This window comes from Dermatophagoides pteronyssinus, unplaced genomic scaffold (genome assembly GCF_027571235.1).
Source record: "Dermatophagoides pteronyssinus isolate colony J.1.1.1.1 unplaced genomic scaffold, Derpt_VIB-CSIC_2022.12 sq0001, whole genome shotgun sequence".
Lineage (NCBI taxonomy): Eukaryota > Metazoa > Arthropoda > Arachnida > Sarcoptiformes > Pyroglyphidae > Dermatophagoides > Dermatophagoides pteronyssinus.
The window spans coordinates 4,688,612-4,705,833 of NW_027461525.1; the positions used below are offsets into that span (position 1 = coordinate 4,688,612).

At 29.2% G+C, this 17,222-nt stretch overlaps 6 protein-coding genes across 7 annotated transcripts; 5 read left to right on the forward strand and 1 right to left on the reverse strand.

Annotated features, from left to right (window-relative positions):
- The first annotated feature begins 208 nt into the window (after positions 1 to 208).
- On the forward strand, positions 209 to 4,098 carry Gnptab (N-acetylglucosamine-1-phosphate transferase subunits alpha and beta). The gene is made up of 6 exons (XM_027342843.2): positions 209 to 550; positions 659 to 1,076; positions 1,207 to 1,772; positions 1,874 to 3,333; positions 3,402 to 3,534; positions 3,610 to 4,098. Exons 1-6 carry the CDS (start codon positions 389 to 391, stop codon positions 4,096 to 4,098), a joined length of 3,228 nt encoding a protein of 1,075 aa, XP_027198644.2. The 5' UTR covers positions 209 to 388.
- Positions 4,090 to 5,620, reverse strand: mRpS31 (mitochondrial ribosomal protein S31). The gene is made up of 4 exons (XM_027342730.2): positions 5,166 to 5,620; positions 4,968 to 5,108; positions 4,515 to 4,912; positions 4,090 to 4,439 (listed from the first exon to the last, which is right to left on the reverse strand). Exons 1-4 carry the CDS (start codon positions 5,498 to 5,500, stop codon positions 4,210 to 4,212), a joined length of 1,104 nt encoding a protein of 367 aa, XP_027198531.1. The 5' UTR covers positions 5,501 to 5,620; the 3' UTR covers positions 4,090 to 4,209.
- An 85-nt stretch (positions 5,621 to 5,705) lies between these two features.
- Positions 5,706 to 9,519, forward strand: msk (importin-7 msk). The gene is made up of 5 exons (XM_027342728.2): positions 5,706 to 6,130; positions 6,186 to 7,090; positions 7,159 to 8,900; positions 8,961 to 9,248; positions 9,320 to 9,519. The coding sequence occupies exons 1-5, from the start codon at positions 6,050 to 6,052 to the stop codon at positions 9,418 to 9,420; spliced, it is 3,117 nt and encodes a 1,038-aa protein (XP_027198529.1). The 5' UTR covers positions 5,706 to 6,049; the 3' UTR covers positions 9,421 to 9,519.
- A 211-nt stretch (positions 9,520 to 9,730) lies between these two features.
- On the forward strand, positions 9,731 to 10,754 carry SmB (small ribonucleoprotein particle protein SmB). The gene is made up of 2 exons (XM_075820035.1): positions 9,731 to 9,870; positions 9,936 to 10,754. Exons 1-2 carry the CDS (start codon positions 9,868 to 9,870, stop codon positions 10,587 to 10,589), a joined length of 657 nt encoding a protein of 218 aa, XP_075676150.1. The 5' UTR covers positions 9,731 to 9,867; the 3' UTR covers positions 10,590 to 10,754.
- A 160-nt stretch (positions 10,755 to 10,914) lies between these two features.
- Positions 10,915 to 14,530, forward strand: LOC113792802 (uncharacterized). 2 transcript variants are annotated; one of them, XM_075820018.1, is made up of 6 exons: positions 10,915 to 11,261; positions 11,416 to 11,932; positions 12,779 to 12,942; positions 13,030 to 13,126; positions 13,191 to 13,315; positions 13,384 to 14,530. In XM_075820018.1, exons 2-6 carry the CDS (start codon positions 11,916 to 11,918, stop codon positions 14,307 to 14,309), a joined length of 1,329 nt encoding a protein of 442 aa, XP_075676133.1. In that variant the 5' UTR covers positions 10,915 to 11,261; positions 11,416 to 11,915; the 3' UTR covers positions 14,310 to 14,530. The 2 variants fall into 2 exon arrangements, with proteins under 2 accessions (XP_075676133.1, XP_075676130.1); XM_075820015.1 differs by lacking the exons at positions 10,915 to 11,261; positions 11,416 to 11,932 and adding an exon at positions 12,526 to 12,672.
- Positions 14,531 to 15,213: 683 nt separating this feature from the next.
- Positions 15,214 to 17,212, forward strand: LOC113792804 (acetylcholine receptor subunit alpha-like). Its single transcript, XM_027342746.2, has 5 exons — positions 15,214 to 15,438; positions 15,507 to 16,282; positions 16,344 to 16,566; positions 16,631 to 16,938; positions 17,004 to 17,212. Exons 1-5 carry the CDS (start codon positions 15,321 to 15,323, stop codon positions 17,196 to 17,198), a joined length of 1,620 nt encoding a protein of 539 aa, XP_027198547.2. The 5' UTR covers positions 15,214 to 15,320; the 3' UTR covers positions 17,199 to 17,212.
- Positions 17,213 to 17,222: the final 10 nt, after the last annotated feature.

Genomic DNA, 17,222 nt, shown 5'->3' on the forward strand with positions numbered 1-17,222 from the left:
TTATTTTGAAAAATAAAAATAAAAATTTTAATTTTGACAAAAAAAAGAATGGTTTTGGTATATTTGTTCATTCGATGATTCGATGATTTTGGTTGATAATGAAAAAAGTTTTTCAGGCTAGTTATCATTATTTTTTTGGTATGTTTGGTTTGGTTTGGTTTGGTTTGAAATTAATCTAATCTAATCATTGGTTCAGCAGTTGATTATCAATTTTTTTTTCGATATAAACGATGCATTTTGCGTTCGTTAGTTGCACACGTTGTCATCATTTGTTGATAAATGAAATTGTTCAAATGCGGAGAATAAAACACAGAAAAAAAACAGAATAGAAAAAAATGGTTAATCGGATATACGGAAATCAAAAAACAAACTACTAGACCAGTTGAAAATGAAAAAAATGTTATTTTTCAATTTCCGAAGATTTTGTAAACATCATCAACAACAACGACGTCGACAACAACAACGTTTTATTTTCATTTATTCATATGGTTGGTTGAAAATTGTTACAATTTTATTTTTTCTTCTTGTTTCATTATACATTGTTATTGATGTAAGTTAAAAGAATTTGATTGAATAATTTTCTTTTATTACAAATAAAAAAACTTTACAATAAATATACTAAACGGAGCCGATTTTCATTTTATCCTTTTGTTGATAGATTTTTCTAATCAACAATAATTTATTTGAATTAGTACCATTGAAATCTATTACAAACATTGATGATATACAGAAAAATTCACAATTTGACAATAATGTGGTCAATGTCGATGTCGATGTCGATGTTGTTTACACATGGGTGAATGGAAGTGATCCAAATTTATTTCATTCATTATTCAATCAAACAAATCAATTATTTATTAATGAATTATCTCAATCATGTACAGCAGCTCCTGTTTGTGATGATCATTATTCTTATTGTATTCATTTGCCTATCGTAATTGTTCGACCTAAAATAATAACCCGAACGAATAATTTTCCAATGAAAAATGTTATTCGATTTGAACATGACAATACTTTATCGGACAACAACAACAACAGCAACTATACAATATTGTTTTTTTCCGATATAAAATACGGTTTGTTTTTCATTATCTCTTTTTTTTGTTTTTGTTTTTCTTCTTCTTCTTCTTCGGGATTCTTAATTAATCAAAAGTTTTTTGTTTTTTTGTTTTGTTAACATCATTATTCTTTCTGTTTTTACTATAGTTCGTGAATTTTATTCCGATTGTATTCGTATTATCGATGGAACAATTTATAAATTTTCACCAACATTTATAATGTCGACAAATGATCAGAATAACAGTACAATTAAATTGGATTCATTGTTAATGCTTCGAACAAAAATAACTTCTCTTAACAATCAACAAAATCATGATCCATTATTCAAATATTTGGATTTTATTGAAAGATCCGATTTTCAATTTCTTAATTTAAGTTTAAATGAAAATTTAACGAAAATTTATTTATATACAAAATTGAATCCAAAAATCAACATTACAAACATAATTACAAAACTTAAATCTTTGACAGATTTTGAATTACATTATCCAATCAATCTACAAATTACAGATCATTTATTTTTCAAACGTCAATTACAAACAAACGAAAATATAGCCAAAAATCGATTTTTTGACAATGATGAATTAAAATATTCGTTACGTTCATTACATCAATATGCACCATGGATTCGTTATATTTATATAGTGACCAATGGGCAAATTCCCAATTGGCTTAATTTGGAACATCCTAAAATACGAATAATAACACATCAAGTATATTTATTTATTCGCCATGATTTCTCATTCTTCATCATATTTTCATTTTCGTAATTATAAATCTTATATTCGTTCGTTTGTTTGTGTGTTATATATAGGAGATTTTCGTGAACCAAAGTCATTTGCCAACATTCAGTTCATCGGCAATCGAATCTCATATCCATCGTATCAAAAATTTATCAAAATATTTTCTCTATTTCAATGATGATATAATATTGGGCAAATCAATCTTTTTGGATGATTTTTTTACAAAAAGCAGAGGATTTCGTATCTATCTATCATGGCCAGTGCCTAATTGTGCCAGCGGTTGTCCACTCAATTGGCTGAATGATGGTTTCTGTGACAAAGCTTGTAATTCATCACGATGTCTTTGGGATGGTGGAGATTGTTTGAACAATACAACAATGCAAACACAAACCCAACAATCGAACAATAACGAAATCAATCAAAAATCAAATGTTCGTCCATTCTATTGTGCTACAAATTGTATAACTAATTGGCTGGGAGATTCTTCCTGTGATCAAGTTTGTAATAATACTGATTGTGCATTCGATATGGCCGATTGTGGTGTGGATAATTTTCAACAATTTTATCAGATCATAATTGAAATCGATAAATACGAATATTATTATCCATCGAATGCTAGCATAATCTATTTGAATTTTACTAAACTTAATGATTATCGTTATGATAGTCGATCATTTCCAATTAAGATTATCGATATCAGTTATAATGTATCATTTATACATAGTGCCGTTTTAAATGAACATTATCGAATTTTAACATTAATGTTTGAACAGAATATAGTGAAAGGTGATTTGAATCTAAACTTAACAGCATCGTTTCGGAAAAAAATTTTCAATTTTAACATTTTCATTCACTGTGATGTTATGATAACGAAAACGTTAATAAATTATACATCATCATCACCATCATTTTTCAATTTAAGTTTAATGATTAATGAAGAAAAACTAAGATATTCGAATATTCTTGAGGAAAGAAAACGACGTCGTTATTCGAAACATCATTCAACCATATCGTGTGGAAATGATTTACAAGATATTTCAGATGAAATTAGTTGGAAATTTCATAAAATCGACAATCATCAAGGATTTGATTATGAACAGAAAAAATTTTATTCCAAAGTAAAAAGCTTATATCATCAATTAATTTGTGATGCAAATTCAAATTTAAATGAAATGAAAGAAAAATTATCCGAATATTTTCAAAAAAATTCGGATGAATTTGTTCGATTTAGATCAAGAAAACTTTTGGATGCTTATGCTGATTCATTGATATATGTGAATCATATTTATAATAAAGAATTTGGTATCGAAGTACGAAAAGTTCCAGCTCATATGGCACATTTTATGGATCGAGATATAATGTTTCGATTACATGATCGTTTTGGAGATGAATTTGAAAAAACTTCATCACATAAGATTCGAAACAGTTTTGATATGCAATTAGCATTTGCTTATTATTATTTCTTAATGAGTGAAACAAAAGACGTGAGCTTCGAACAAATCATTACCAGTTATGATATCGATCATTCTGGGTATGTATTTTTTTAGGATTTTTTTTTGTGTTCTTTTCACTTTATATTAATAATAATATTGTCATCAGAACTTTGAATCGAAATGAATTACAAACATTGGCCCTTCAAATTTATCATAGAAATAATGCTTCAAATGAACTACAGAATCATTTGAAAGAATGCTGTACCAGCTGTGATTGGATCAATGATACACAATCAATGGTAATGTTACTTATTGAAAGAATTTTGATAACTATTTTTTCTTTTTTCTTTTTTTTCTTTCTCATATTTATTAAGAATTCAATAAATTTGAACATTGAAATTCTACAAAAGTGTTCATCATTGATGGAGCATGTTGTCAATAAATTCGGCAGAATAAAAGTTAATAAATATGAAATCATTAATGATGATGATGTCGCATTCAAGATGTTACGTTCAAATCGAACATTACTCGAAATGGAATTAGATGAATTACGTATTAAGCGGAAAAAATTCATTTGTCTAAATGACAATTTTGATCATGATAATCATGATATAAAGGAGAAAAAAGAATTAAACAATATATTGAATAATTTTTATTTAAGTTTATTTCCATATCCATCACCATTTGAATTGAATGAACATTTTCAAAATCCATTTCTACATATTGATCAATATCGAAAATGGAAAAATCATAACAATTGGATTTATGATAATTTTTTCAAATTATTTTTTACATTTAATACAATGTTAATTATTTTAATTTTATTATTATTTAAACTTATCAAAAGAAATCGATTTAATTAATTAATCAATGAATGTTTAATTTTTTAATCATTATCATCACCAGTCTACTAACTGGAATTTATTTTTTATTTTTCTAATTGCAACATTATTATTTATACAATAAAAAGAAATTTATAAATCTGTTTCATCAATTTCCGTAAGGAGATTTTTTTCTTCAAAAAAATTTTTATAAAATTCTATTGTTTCACGTTTACGTTGTACAGTTATGTAGGGATTTTGTGATAAACCTAACAATACTAGTTCCATAAATTGTCGAACTGGACCATGTTGAGGAAATCCGTTCAATAGATTATCTAATAAAACGTGATCATAAAATGGTATCGATTCTTCGTGATCCAAACCTATTGAAATTGTTATTTTTTTGAAAAAAAATAATAACATCCGAATTTTTTTAATCATTTTTTCAACACAATTACCTTGTTCATTATCGATTGGATATTTCCACATTTTTCCATCATCAGTCAATTTGATCATTTCTTCGAAAAAATTTTTCGGTGGCCTTTCAAGAAATAATTCCAATTCTCGTTCAGCCAATTTATGCCATAAAGAATTTTTATAAGTTTGATCGGTTAGATATATTCCTTTGGGATCGAAAATTGAGAGACATTCATTGGAAAATAAAGATTTTGATCGCTTTCGATAAGGTCTAGATTGATCCGAAAAATCCGAAAACGAATCTTGAGGAAGTTTAATTCTAACCACTTTAGAAGTGGTACCAATTTGATCATCAAATTTTTTCGATTCAGTTTTACTAGACAAAATTTTGTAGCTTATGCTTTCAGTTTTATCTTCTTTTGAGGTCATCATATTTTTTCTAATTTCAAAATTACAAATTTAAATCAAATTTTTCAATTTGAATACAAACTTACGCTGCTTCGGCAGTTTCTTTTCGTTGTTTTTGTATCGAACTTAAAAGTTCTTTTTCTGTTTGTTTGGACGAATGTTTAGGCATGCGATTAGCAACCCTTCTGGCTGCATCGACAAGTCTTTTGTCCAAACCTCGAGCCAAACTGTCAACAACAACAAAATGATTAAGAAACGATTATAATCATTTTAGAAATACTTACATTTCCATTGGTTCGAGATCTTCAACAACCTCAACCTTTTCTTTTGATCGTGCACTTTGTCGCACATGAATCTTAGGCTTAGCAATCGTTTTATTGATCGTATCTTTATCATTCGGACTAATTGATTTAAATGATTCAATCTTTTTCTCTAATGATTTTAATTTTTCATTCCTATCATCTTTAACTTTAATTGTACTAGATTTCGGAGATTTTTTTGCTTTTTCTTGAACATTATCTTGTTTATCATTTGTATTGTTTTTGTCACTTGATAAAAAACGAATCTCTTTTCGTAATAATGCTGACCGATAAACCCTAAATGAATGTTTAAGAAACATTATAAGAATTAATATATTTTTAAAAATGTTATCCACTAAGAATTTTAAATCAATTCTGTTCAATTGAAGTTAAAAGATCTGCAGATGTGCATGCCATATGTGTGTGTGTATATGATATATATACATTGGAATACGTTTGGGTAGTATCCAAAAGGTGAAAATAGAATAAAAAAAAAGATGTGTGTTTTTGTGTGCGGTGCAATGTGTTGATGATCTGTCGCGTTTTTCTTTCCATTGCTTACTTGTTTCATGATCATTGATGGTTGCGGCGGCACATGCCGTTGTTTTATTACAGTTGTTGAGTTGATGCGCGCATTGTTTTTTTTTCTGGATATATCATCACCAAAAACGTATATCTTTGTCGATAATTTATTTCCGAATTTCTATTAATCCATGTGCTTTTGAATAAATTGCTTCATAATAATTAATCGATTGATCGATATATTTTTCATCCTCAATCCTTTTATTCGACCTAATAAATTTTGATCAATTGACGATTTTGTACGATTCCTTAACTATTTTCTTTAAGTAATTTAAAAAAACGCCACAATGGATATTGTAAAATTAGCCGAGATTTTCAAAGGTACTCTTGATGGCAATTATAATCAAGCAGAAAAACAACTTGATGAGGTAATTATTAATTTGTTGAGTTGATTTCACTTGACTTAGATTATCTATTTCATAGATTCATAAAATCATCGGTTTCTTACCAACCGTACTTCAAATTGTTATGGAATCAAACATTGAATTGCCGGTCAGACAAGCAGCCGTTATTTATTTCAAAAATGAAGTTTTCAATTATTGGCAAGAGAAAGAGACGAAAAATAATCATGTGCCATTCAGCATACACGAACAAGATCGGGCTTTAATTCGTAATTCAATCATCGATGCTTTGGTACTTTCTACTGATGTCATTCGAAATAGTTTAGCAATGGCCCTCAATTATATCATAAAATATGATTTTCCAGAAAAATTGGTTGTCACCGATAAAATTGTTCTCTATTTACAGATGCCTGATCCAAACAAATGGATGGGAGCGTTAATTGTTTTGCTAGAATTAGCAAAAAATTATGAATACAAAACTAATATTAATAAGGCACCATTGTTGGATGTTATGAAAATTCTAGGTCCAATCCTTTACAAAATGATGATGGAAATTCTTCCAGATAATTCAGAACACATGGTGTTGATGCAAAAAACGATATTAAAAATTATTTTCATAATTACTCAATATTCATTACCATTAACTCTCTTTACTGAAGAATTTTTTACAAAATGGATGGAAATCATTCGACAAGTTTTGGATCGTCCAGTGCCTGCAGAAGTTAACAATTACGATATCGAAGAACGTTATGAATTACCATGGTATAAGGCTAAAAAATGGGCATTGCATATTGTTGTTAGAATATTCGAACGTTATGGCCCTTCAAAAAGTCAAAGTAAAGAATACAAACATTTTGGTAGCTGGTATATGGAAACATTTTCCATGGGAATGATTCAGGTGATATTAAAATTATTAGATCAATACAATCAGAAAATGTATCTACCACAACGAGTTTTACAACAATGCATCAATTATTTAAATACATGGTTAGTATTTGAATTCCATTTTACTATATTTGCCATTTTCTTTATTTTCTTATTTTTTTCATTTAAAGTGTGGAACATCTTTTCACTTGGAAATTATTGAAAACAAATATTTCTCAAATAATTGAAAAAGTCATTTTTCCATTGCTGTGTTATACGGATGAAGATGATGAACTTTGGCAAACTGATCCAGCCGAATACGTAAGAAAGAAATTTGATTTTTTTGAAGATTATGTTTCACCGGTCAGTGCTGCTCAACAATTTTTATGTACTTGTTGTAAGAAACGTAAAGATATGCTCAAAAATACTATCGGGTTTGCCATTCAAATTTTGAGTTCGAATGTTAGCACTTCACAACAAAAAGACGGTGCTTTACATATGCTTGGATCAGTTTCGGATATAATGTTGAAGAAAAAAATGTATCATCAACAAATTAACAATATGCTTGCTTATCATATATTTCCTTTTTTCAATTCTGATCATCCATTCTTGAGAGCAAGAGCTGCATGGATTTTACATTTCTTCGAAGATTTCGAATTTGACAATGATCAGACATTGGCTCAAGCGGTAAATTGTTTACAGTTTGCTTTGCTTCATGATGGACAACTTCCAGTCAAAGTGCAAGCAGCAATTTCACTTCAAATTTTAATTGTCAACCAAGAAAAGACTAGGCCATTGATAGCAACGAATTTAGATGCGATCATTATAGAATGTTTAAATATTGTGAAAATTTCCCAAAACGATGACGTATCGAATGGTCTTCAAAGATTGATTTGTGCTTATGGTGAAAAAATTTTACCCATTGCGGCCAAAATAGTAACTAGTTTAGTGGAAATTTTAGAAACCATATTGAAAACTAATGATGAAGTTAATGATACTACAATAACAATAATGGGATCGTTGAACACAATCGACACTGTACTCATGTTAATCGATGATCAAGAAACTTTAAGCATCATCGAACCAATGGCAATGAAAAGCGTTCTTTTGGTGTTGAATGAAAATCTAAAAGAACTATATGAAGAATGTTTCAACATTGTAACTACATTGACAGATAAACATATTTCGAATGATATGTGGAAAATTTATGGATATATCTTTCAAATATCAACCAAAGATGATGGAGTCGATTATTTTGCTGATATGTTACCTGCATTACATAATTTTTTAACCGTTGATCCTGATGCATTTATCAGTGATCAGAATAGGATCGTTGCATTATTTGAAATTTGTAAATTCATTCTTAATTACGATTGCATCGATGATATTCACTGTAATGCAGTTAAAATGATTGAAGTTTTCTTATTACAATTCCGCGAAAAAGTTGCCAATATTATTCCATCATTTTGTGAAATTGTGATGGATCGATATTTTCATTTGGATGATGATCTCAAATCGACCGAACTAAAAACACTTTGTCTACAAATTTTATTGGTCGTATTGTACATAGATGGTGGTTTATTTTTTCAGGTTATCGAAAAATTACAGCAAAAATATCCGAATAAAAATATTTTAGATCATATCCTTGAAGATTGGCTTTTGGATTTGAAATCATTCATTGGTTTACATGATCGTAAAGTATGCATATTAGCATTATGCAAATTATTTACATTGCCTACGAATATGATGCCACCTAAAGTTCGTGAATTGGCTCCAAAATTTTCACCCGAATTATTAAAATTATTTGATAATTTGAAAGAAGCATATAAAGCCAAAGCAATTGCCGATGCTGTAAGCACCGATACCGATAGTGAATATACAAATTCTTCTGATGAAGAAGATGCCACTGAAGATGATTTGAACAATACAAAAGGTAATTAATTTCTTATATCAATTTTTTTTTGGTCGAAATCATGAATATTTTATTATATAGTGGATGACATGGATGATGGTGAATATTTGGAAGACGAAGATGATGATGATAGCGATATTATCGATGATGATAATGAAAATGAATTGACAGAGTTGGAAAATTTCGAAACAACCCTTGACAAAGAATATTCACATGACGATGAATACATATTGTTCAGAAAAACGATGGAATTTTTAAAACATCAAGATGCTAATTTATATAATCTACTTTTTGGTAATTTAACTCCACAACAAATCAGCACGTTGGAGGATGTATTCGTTCTTGCTCAACGTCGCCAGGATGCCGCTGGTAATTAATAGATTTTTTTTTTAAAAATATAATTACAATGATGCTAACTTTGAAAAAAATTTTCTTTTTAGAATCGCGGAAGATTGAACAAGGCGGTGGCTATGTCTTTTCCGAACAAACTATACCAACAACTTTTAATTTTGGTGGAAATTTTGCCATCAATCAAAATTAGCTCTGTTTTATTTTTTTTTAGATTCATTGATTCAAATATAAAAAATTCTAAAATCAATTATATATTTTCAAAATGATATTAAATTTATTATAATCGATATATTATTAAATTAAAAAAGAATTGTTTTGAAAAAAAATCAATTTGTTTTGGTCTATTTTCGAAAAACATTCGAAATGGTATCGATATACAATCGATGCTGATGTCCATTTCATTCACGTGATTGTAGAATATAAAAAAAACTTGCCTTTGTTTAATGCTTCGAAATGCGCTACTTTGATTGTATAACTTTCATCGCAACTATTTTCTATGCTTTTCCTACCTTTTTATTTGTCTCAATGCAAATTCATCTTCCGCGCGTCTCACATGTTTTGGGCTGAGTTGAACGTTTTTTTTTTGTCTGGTCCTTTATTTCAATTGATTAATTTTTTCATTTAAATTGTTTTCAATATGGTAAGTTTGAATGTTGACGATATTTACAATAATTAATAATTACTTTAATTACTTTTTTCTTGTAGACGATCAGCAAAAATAATAAAATGATGCAGTACCTCAATTATAGAATGAGGGTAATACTGCAAGACAGTCGAATATTCATTGGAACATTCAAAGCATTCGATAAACACATGAATGTCATACTGTCAGAGTGTGAAGAATTTCGTAAAATTCGAGGAAAAGGAACTAAAGGCATTGAAAGAGAAGAGAAACGAGTACTTGGATTCGTATTGCTTCGCGGCCAGAATATCGTATCTTTGACAGTTGAAGGTCCACCACCACCAGATGAAGGTCTTCCACGTGTGCCTGGTGTCATTCCTGGTCCAGGATTAGGACGACCTGCAGGACGTGGTATTCCAGCTGTAGTTGTTCCACCCGTTGTTGGTGCTGCACCAGGTCTTCAAGGACCAGTTCGAGGTGTTGGTGGTCCTGCTGCAGCAGCCATGACACCGCAAGGTCGTGGTATTCCATCTGTTGGTTTGACCGCTCGTATACCAGCACCACCTGGAATGCCAATGCCTCCAGGTATGCCACCAATGCCTCCAGGAATGGGTCGTGGAATACCACCGGTTGGTGCACCACCACAACCTCCACCTGGAATTCGACCACCGCCTCCTCCTGGAATGATGCGTCCACCACCACCGAGTGGTCCACCAATGCGACCACCACCAATGTAGATCACAAAACATCAGTCCATCATTCAATTCGAAAAATTTTTTTCTATCACATTTTTCATTATTTTTTAAATAATTGTATCATATTATCGCATTTTTTTCGATAAAAATCATTTTGTTTCAAAGGAAAAAAATATGATTAATAAAAAAAAACCCAAATCGTTTCGACATCATCATCCTTAAATCATTGAAACCGAAAAAAAAAGTTTTTAGGTCAATCGTTGCGTCACCAGATGGTGGCAAGAATATTAGAGGAAAAAAAATCTGTCGCCATTCGTTTCACGCGCACATACATAAATTTATACGGACAAACAGTGAGAAAGAAGAGAAACAACAGAGTAAGATGAGATGAATGTTGGGCATTATAAATAATGAAAAAAAAAATAATAAAAAAAAATAACAACAATAACACCATCATATTGTGTTGTATATATTTACTGACAAAAACATCATCAACAAAATCCAGCAACCAGAAAACCAACAATAACAACAAACAACAACAATAACAATAGAAAACACAGTGAAACACAATAAACAAAACATTTGGAAAAAAAAATCCATTTGGTTTCAATTTTTTTTTCAAATTTCAATTTGTATGTTTTTATAATAATTTGCTTGATTTAGCTATTTTAGTGATAAGGCATTTTTTCTATCCATCTAACTATCTATCTATCGGTGAGTATCTTGTTTTTGTAGTTTTCTTTTTGTTTGATTGTTTCCTGGAGTTTTATTTTTCATTGTCGTCATTATTTTATTAATTTTTCTGGTGTTTTTTTTCCTATACTCACTCGTATTGTTATTATTATTATTTTTCGGGCTCCTTGAAAAGATTCGATTTTCTCGTTTCCACGGTATTTTTTTTAGGTGAAGCAGCAAAAAAATAATAATAATAAATGAAAAAACAGAATATATTTTCATCGTTATACGAGATATGTAAAAACCTAAAGATAAACATTCATTCGAAATCAGTTTAATTTTATTTCATCATCATCATCTATATTACGATTACAATTCAATCCGGAAAAAAAATATTGATCTTCAAATGAAATTACCATTCTAATTTTTGATTTTGGATTGAATCCTTGGACAATTAAAACGATTAAAAACGACAACAAGGATTCGTAAACAAAATAATTTAATATTCGACCGGGTTCAATTCGATATCTGGATAATATCTAGCTTGTGTCGAATATATTTGAAATTTAAAAAAAAGAAACAAACAAACAACAATAACAAAAAATTTATCAATTTTATCTGTGGTTGATTGTGAACATTGTTCAAGTTTCGCCTTTCAAGCTGGAGAAATTGCCCGAATATCTTCGTGACACAATGGACTGGTTTATTGGGTGAGTTGTTGAAATTTTATTTTACTTTCTTTATAAATTTACAAAACCAACAACAAAATTTATCATTTTTTTTTCGTCCAGATGTTTAGAAGCAAAAACAAAAAAAAACAAGTTCAAATTTTTGAGCATAATAACAGGTGTACGATCAAATTTAACTTTTCCATTGTTTTTTCAATGTACAAAAATTATTATTTATTATTACAATCAGCGACAGTTTGTTGCTTTCATTCATGATTTATGAATTTGAAATTCTTTCTCCCTTTTTTTTCCTTCATTTGAATATCTTTCGATCGATCAATGATAATTTTGTTTCATTATAAAAAAAATCGAATTGAAACATATAGCTTATATGAAGAAGAGAAAAAGAGATGGAAAGTATTCGACACAAACTGTTTTTTATGATGATGATGTTGATTTTGGATTTGATGTATCATTTCCTACTTTTTTTCTCTCTCTCACTGTTTTTTTTGCTATGTTTTTCTATCCAAACATAATGTTGTTATCATTGTTTGATTTGGTTAGATTTTTTTTTAAAAAGAGAAATATACACAATGAAATTATTAAAAATGAAAAAAAAATATGCCAAACATTAATTTTTTTTTCTGAAGAGATTTCATCAACAAAACGATTGTAGGCTACATTGTGAATATAGATTCTTTATCTTAGTGTAAATCATGAAACATAATTAATCTTTGAAATTTTTTTTTAATGATTACTATGTTTGTTCTTAATTTGGTTTGGTTAGTTAGTTTTTTTCTACTTTTGAAAACAGCTTTGCAAATATTGTTTCTGTATCTAATAAAATTAATTTTTATTATGATATTCTTTGTGTTATATGATATACAGGAAAACCCGGCGAAAAGACAAAGATCCGAATCCATCACAACAAGAAGATACTAAACAATATCTTCATAGTGCCATGCTTGAATGCACAACATCGGAAACCAAATTAAGAGAAATTGTCAATCTGGCCGAAGGTTTGGATTATAATGAATGGCTTGCATCACATAGTAAGTGTTTTTTGTTGTTGTTGTTGTTGAAATATTAGATTCCATTCCATGTTTTATTAATTTTTATTTTGTCATTTTGTTTTAAAGCAATCGCTTTTTTCGAGCATATTAATCTACTTTATGGAACAATTTCCGAGTTTTGTTCAATGTCTGGCTGTCCGGATATGAGTGGTCCATGTAATCGGTTTGTAACATGATTTGTTTTGTTTTTTTAAATTCCATTTGTTTATTTTGACAATCTTTTTTAGACAATACTTATGGGTGGATGAAAAAGGTAAACGAATCAAACTAACTGCTCCACAATATGTTGACTATGTAATGACTTACGCCCAAAAGGCGATTAATGACGAGTCAATCTTTCCAACGAAATTTGGTAATATTTTAACATAACATTTCTATCTAAAAAAACATTTCTAATTGTTTTTTTTGTTTCGTTTTCAGATAGAGAATTTCCCCCCACCTTTGTATTGACTGTCAAGAAGATAATGAAATTATTGTATCATGTAGTGGCCCATATTTATCATTCACATTTCAAAGAAATAGTTTTGTTAAATCTTCATCCACATTTGAATTGCATTTTCGCTCATTTGATCTTGTTCAACGAACGTTTTAAGCTTATCGAAGAAAAAGAAGTAGAAGTTTTACATGATCTAGCTGTAGCATTGCGAGTTTATCCATCAAGACAAACATTGATGACCCATAATCCTCATTCTAATGAACAGTCGCGTTTACAATCAGAAGCTGGATCAATTAATTACTTAGACAAACAAGATGAACGTCGATGTATGGTTGATGATACCAATAATAATATAACAATGGCTACAGATTATTGCAATCAAGACGTCATCACTACACAATGTCGAAGCATTAGTGCATTAGATGATTATCGAAACTTTGATTATCAAACAACGGATGAGAATCTAGAATATTTAAATGATCAAAAAGAAAATCAAAATGCAACCAAAGTGAGCAATATGTTTGGTGTTAATTCGCCAATGTTGGTTGATGAACAATTTGTTGAAGATTCAATAACAATGTTTCAAGTCAATTCTCCCGAACCAATGATGGTCGAACCGATGATGTCATCAGAAAATATGCCCGCTAAGAAATGTACGTTTGATATACGAAATTCTCTTAGAGAACGAAGCATCTCAGCAAATGCCGTACTTGCTACATGCAAATCATTAGAGACATTTACCGCTTCTCCAATCACACGTCGTTCGAATTCGGATCGTACTTCGGCAAAAAGCAATTCCGCATTATTTTTCTGTGCTACTAATGAAGACAAAAAATCGCTATCATTTGATCGTAATGATAATTTATTTCAATCAAATACAAATTTTCCTAATACTGAAGAAACATGCTAAATGAATGAATGGATAAACTAATAATGAGATAATTTATATTCATTTGGCAGTTATTTCTTTTTTTGATTCGATTCGATCTCGATTTGTTTCGACAATAATATTTGTTTGCTTAATTGTTTATTTCTTCTTTATCGAATTTCGTATTCGTCACTCACTCTCATTATGCCTTATTCGAAATTTTTTTAGTCATTTTATATTATTAAACGTTATAATTCGCTTGATGGTCGATTCTTTCTTTTTCACTCTAATATGATATTTTTTTGAAAAAAAATAACGATAGTGGCGATGAACGAAGAAGAAAAAAGAAAACATTCATATCATTATCACCATTACTTATTTAAGCCCCTTCTAATTCCTTCAAGGCAAATTAAAGAAAAGAATCATCATTCGTAATAATGTTTTATTTGTTATTGCTGCTTATTTGATTATTGTATCTAAAATTTATCGCTTTTATTCGCTATTATTATTTGGTCAACATTATCTGTGATTTCATTGGATTATATATTGATTCTAATCAAATTATTCTATTGAGATGATATTATATGATAAAATTAATTAATTATTTTCATCAATCATTGAAACAAAACAAACAAACAAAAAAAGAGAAAAGAAAAATATTCATGTGCAAATTTCCGTTCGAATGTTTAAATTTGATTTGCTCGTTTTGAAATTAAAAAATGATTGATTTTTATGTAAAACGGTAAACAATATATGATTCTCTTTCGATATATGTTCTTTTTAGAATTTAAATTGAATAAAATTCCAAATGTTTTTTTTTCTTATTTAAAAATTGTGATATGTGTGTGTGTGTTATATGATGTATTCGCTTAATATTTTGGGATTCACTGCGCATACTGCATTCCAGGATGCATTCTATATATGTTCTATAATGTTCGTATAAAGAATAGCATCCTCATATATGTTTCAAGAACGTGAGCTATTTTATAAATTGTTTTGGATTTTGGATATCAATGTTTCAGGATAGAAAACAATCAGATTATCATTATAATCATGATTTTGTGGTTTTCAATCAGATTTTTTCTATTTTCATCAATTTTTCTGTTGTTTTTGTTTTCAACGGAAGCTCATTTTCATACAAAACGATTACACGATGATCTTTTTAGCGATTGTAAGTTTGTTTTTGAATAACAAATAAGATCATTTAGTAATTATCATTATTTAAAAAAAAATTTCAAGATAATCGATTAATAAGGCCATCTAAAAATCATTCATACAAATTAACTGTAAATATTGGTCTTAAATTGACACAAATTATAGATATAAATTTGCGACAACAAGTAATGACCACTAATATATGGTTGGAACAGAATTGGTATGATTATAAATTAACATGGGATCCAAATGATTATGGTGGTGTTGATATGATCAATGTTCCGGCTGAAAATATATGGCTTCCAGATATAGTTTTATTTAATAATGCTGATGGCAATTATGAGGTAACATTAATGACTAAAGCAACAGTCTATAGTACTGGTTTGGTTGTTTGGAATCCACCGGCATTATACAAAAGTACATGTAAAATTGATGTTGAATATTTTCCATTCGATGAACAATCATGTTTGATGAAATTTGCAAGCTGGACATATGATGGTCATGAAGTTGATATTCGTCATGTTAAACAAGAAGAAGGTTCAACTTATGTTGATGTTGGTATTGATCTTAGTGAATTTTATAAAAGTGTCGAATGGGATATATTGATGGTTCCAGCTAAATATAATGAAGAATATTATGAATGTTGTCCTGAACCATATCCAGATATTACATTCAATCTAACAATGCGTCGTAAAACATTGTTTTATACTGTCAATTTAATTATTCCTTGTGTAGGAATTACTTTTCTTACATTAGTTGTTTTTTATTTACCATCGGATAGTGGTGAAAAAGTAACGCTTGCCATTTCAATTCTTGTAGCATTGACTGTGTTTTTCTTGCTTCTTGCCGAGATAATCCCGGTAATTAATTATTCGATTCATTAGATAATTAAATATTGTCATTGATTATTTTGTTTTGTAGCCAACAAGTTTAGCAATTCCATTACTTGGCAAATATTTATTGTTCACCTTGATACTCGATACACTTTCCATATGTGTCACAGTGGGTGTTTTAAATGTTCATTTTCGTTCTCCAGCTACTCATATAATGACACCTTGGATTCGAAAAGTTTTCATACATATTTTGCCCAGAATTTTGCTAATGAAACGACCATCTTCACAAGATTGGCATGCAGAATTAGCAGGTTTGAAATGTTTGATAATAATAAAAATTTTTTTTGTCATTGATTTTGTTTTTACAAATAAAAGCAATTGCCAGGAAAGGTCGTGGTAAATCTAAAAAAGAATCAAATGGTAATCGTGAAACATCAATGAAATATAGTGGAAATTTTCATGATTCAATTGATTCATTTCAAGAATCAATTTGTATGTCCGGTAGTCCGGATCAACCTGGTCCATCAACATATTCAACACATCAAACACAAGAACTAAATCAATTATATGAACAAAATTATGCTCATCTTAGACAAATATTCAATATGGTCGAAATACAAAAAGCTATGAAAGGAATTATTCATCTTGCCGATCATATACGAAAAGATGATGAAGATAATAACGTAATTATTTATTGATATTTATTTAATTAAATCACACTTTATTTTTTTTAAATAAATATTTTTAGATAATTGAAGATTGGAAATATGTGGCAATGGTTTTGGATAGACTTTTTCTTTGGATATTTTCGTTGGCCGTATTCTGTGGAACATGTGGTATAATATTACAGGCACCATCATTATATGATACACGTAGACCAATCGAATCGGAACTTTCATTGGTTACTCCACAAATTCAATCACAACAATCAAATAATTTTTAATTAAATCATTTTGTTCATTATTTA

Excerpts from the sequence above, each read along its gene's own strand:
- Gnptab (XM_027342843.2), top strand. The coding sequence starts at position 389 with ATGAAAAAAATGTTATTTTTCAATTTCCGAAGATTTTGTAAACATCAT. Across the intron at positions 551-658 it reads CATTATACATTGTTATTGAT|ATTTTTCTAATCAACAATAA; the intron begins GTAAGTTAAAAG and ends TTTTGTTGATAG. Across the intron at positions 3,535-3,609 it reads TCAATGATACACAATCAATG|AATTCAATAAATTTGAACAT; the intron begins GTAATGTTACTT and ends ATATTTATTAAG.
- mRpS31 (XM_027342730.2), bottom strand. The coding sequence starts at position 5,500 with ATGTTTCTTAAACATTCATTTAGGGTTTATCGGTCAGCATTATTACGA. Across the intron at positions 5,109-5,165 it reads GATCTCGAACCAATGGAAAT|TTTGGCTCGAGGTTTGGACA; the intron begins GTAAGTATTTCT and ends TGTTGTTGACAG. Across the intron at positions 4,440-4,514 it reads TCCAATCGATAATGAACAAG|GTTTGGATCACGAAGAATCG; the intron begins GTAATTGTGTTG and ends CAATTTCAATAG.
- msk (XM_027342728.2), top strand. The coding sequence starts at position 6,050 with ATGGATATTGTAAAATTAGCCGAGATTTTCAAAGGTACTCTTGATGGC. Across the intron at positions 8,901-8,960 it reads TGATTTGAACAATACAAAAG|TGGATGACATGGATGATGGT; the intron begins GTAATTAATTTC and ends TTTATTATATAG. Across the intron at positions 9,249-9,319 it reads ACGTCGCCAGGATGCCGCTG|AATCGCGGAAGATTGAACAA; the intron begins GTAATTAATAGA and ends TTTTCTTTTTAG.
- LOC113792802 (XM_075820015.1), top strand. The coding sequence starts at position 12,641 with ATGATTACTATGTTTGTTCTTAATTTGGTTTG. Across the intron at positions 12,943-13,029 it reads TGAATGGCTTGCATCACATA|CAATCGCTTTTTTCGAGCAT; the intron begins GTAAGTGTTTTT and ends TTTGTTTTAAAG. Across the intron at positions 13,127-13,190 it reads ATGAGTGGTCCATGTAATCG|ACAATACTTATGGGTGGATG; the intron begins GTTTGTAACATG and ends AATCTTTTTTAG.
- LOC113792804 (XM_027342746.2), top strand. The coding sequence starts at position 15,321 with ATGATTTTGTGGTTTTCAATCAGATTTTTTCTATTTTCATCAATTTTT. Across the intron at positions 16,567-16,630 it reads TTGGCATGCAGAATTAGCAG|CAATTGCCAGGAAAGGTCGT; the intron begins GTTTGAAATGTT and ends TACAAATAAAAG. Across the intron at positions 16,939-17,003 it reads AAGATGATGAAGATAATAAC|ATAATTGAAGATTGGAAATA; the intron begins GTAATTATTTAT and ends AAATATTTTTAG.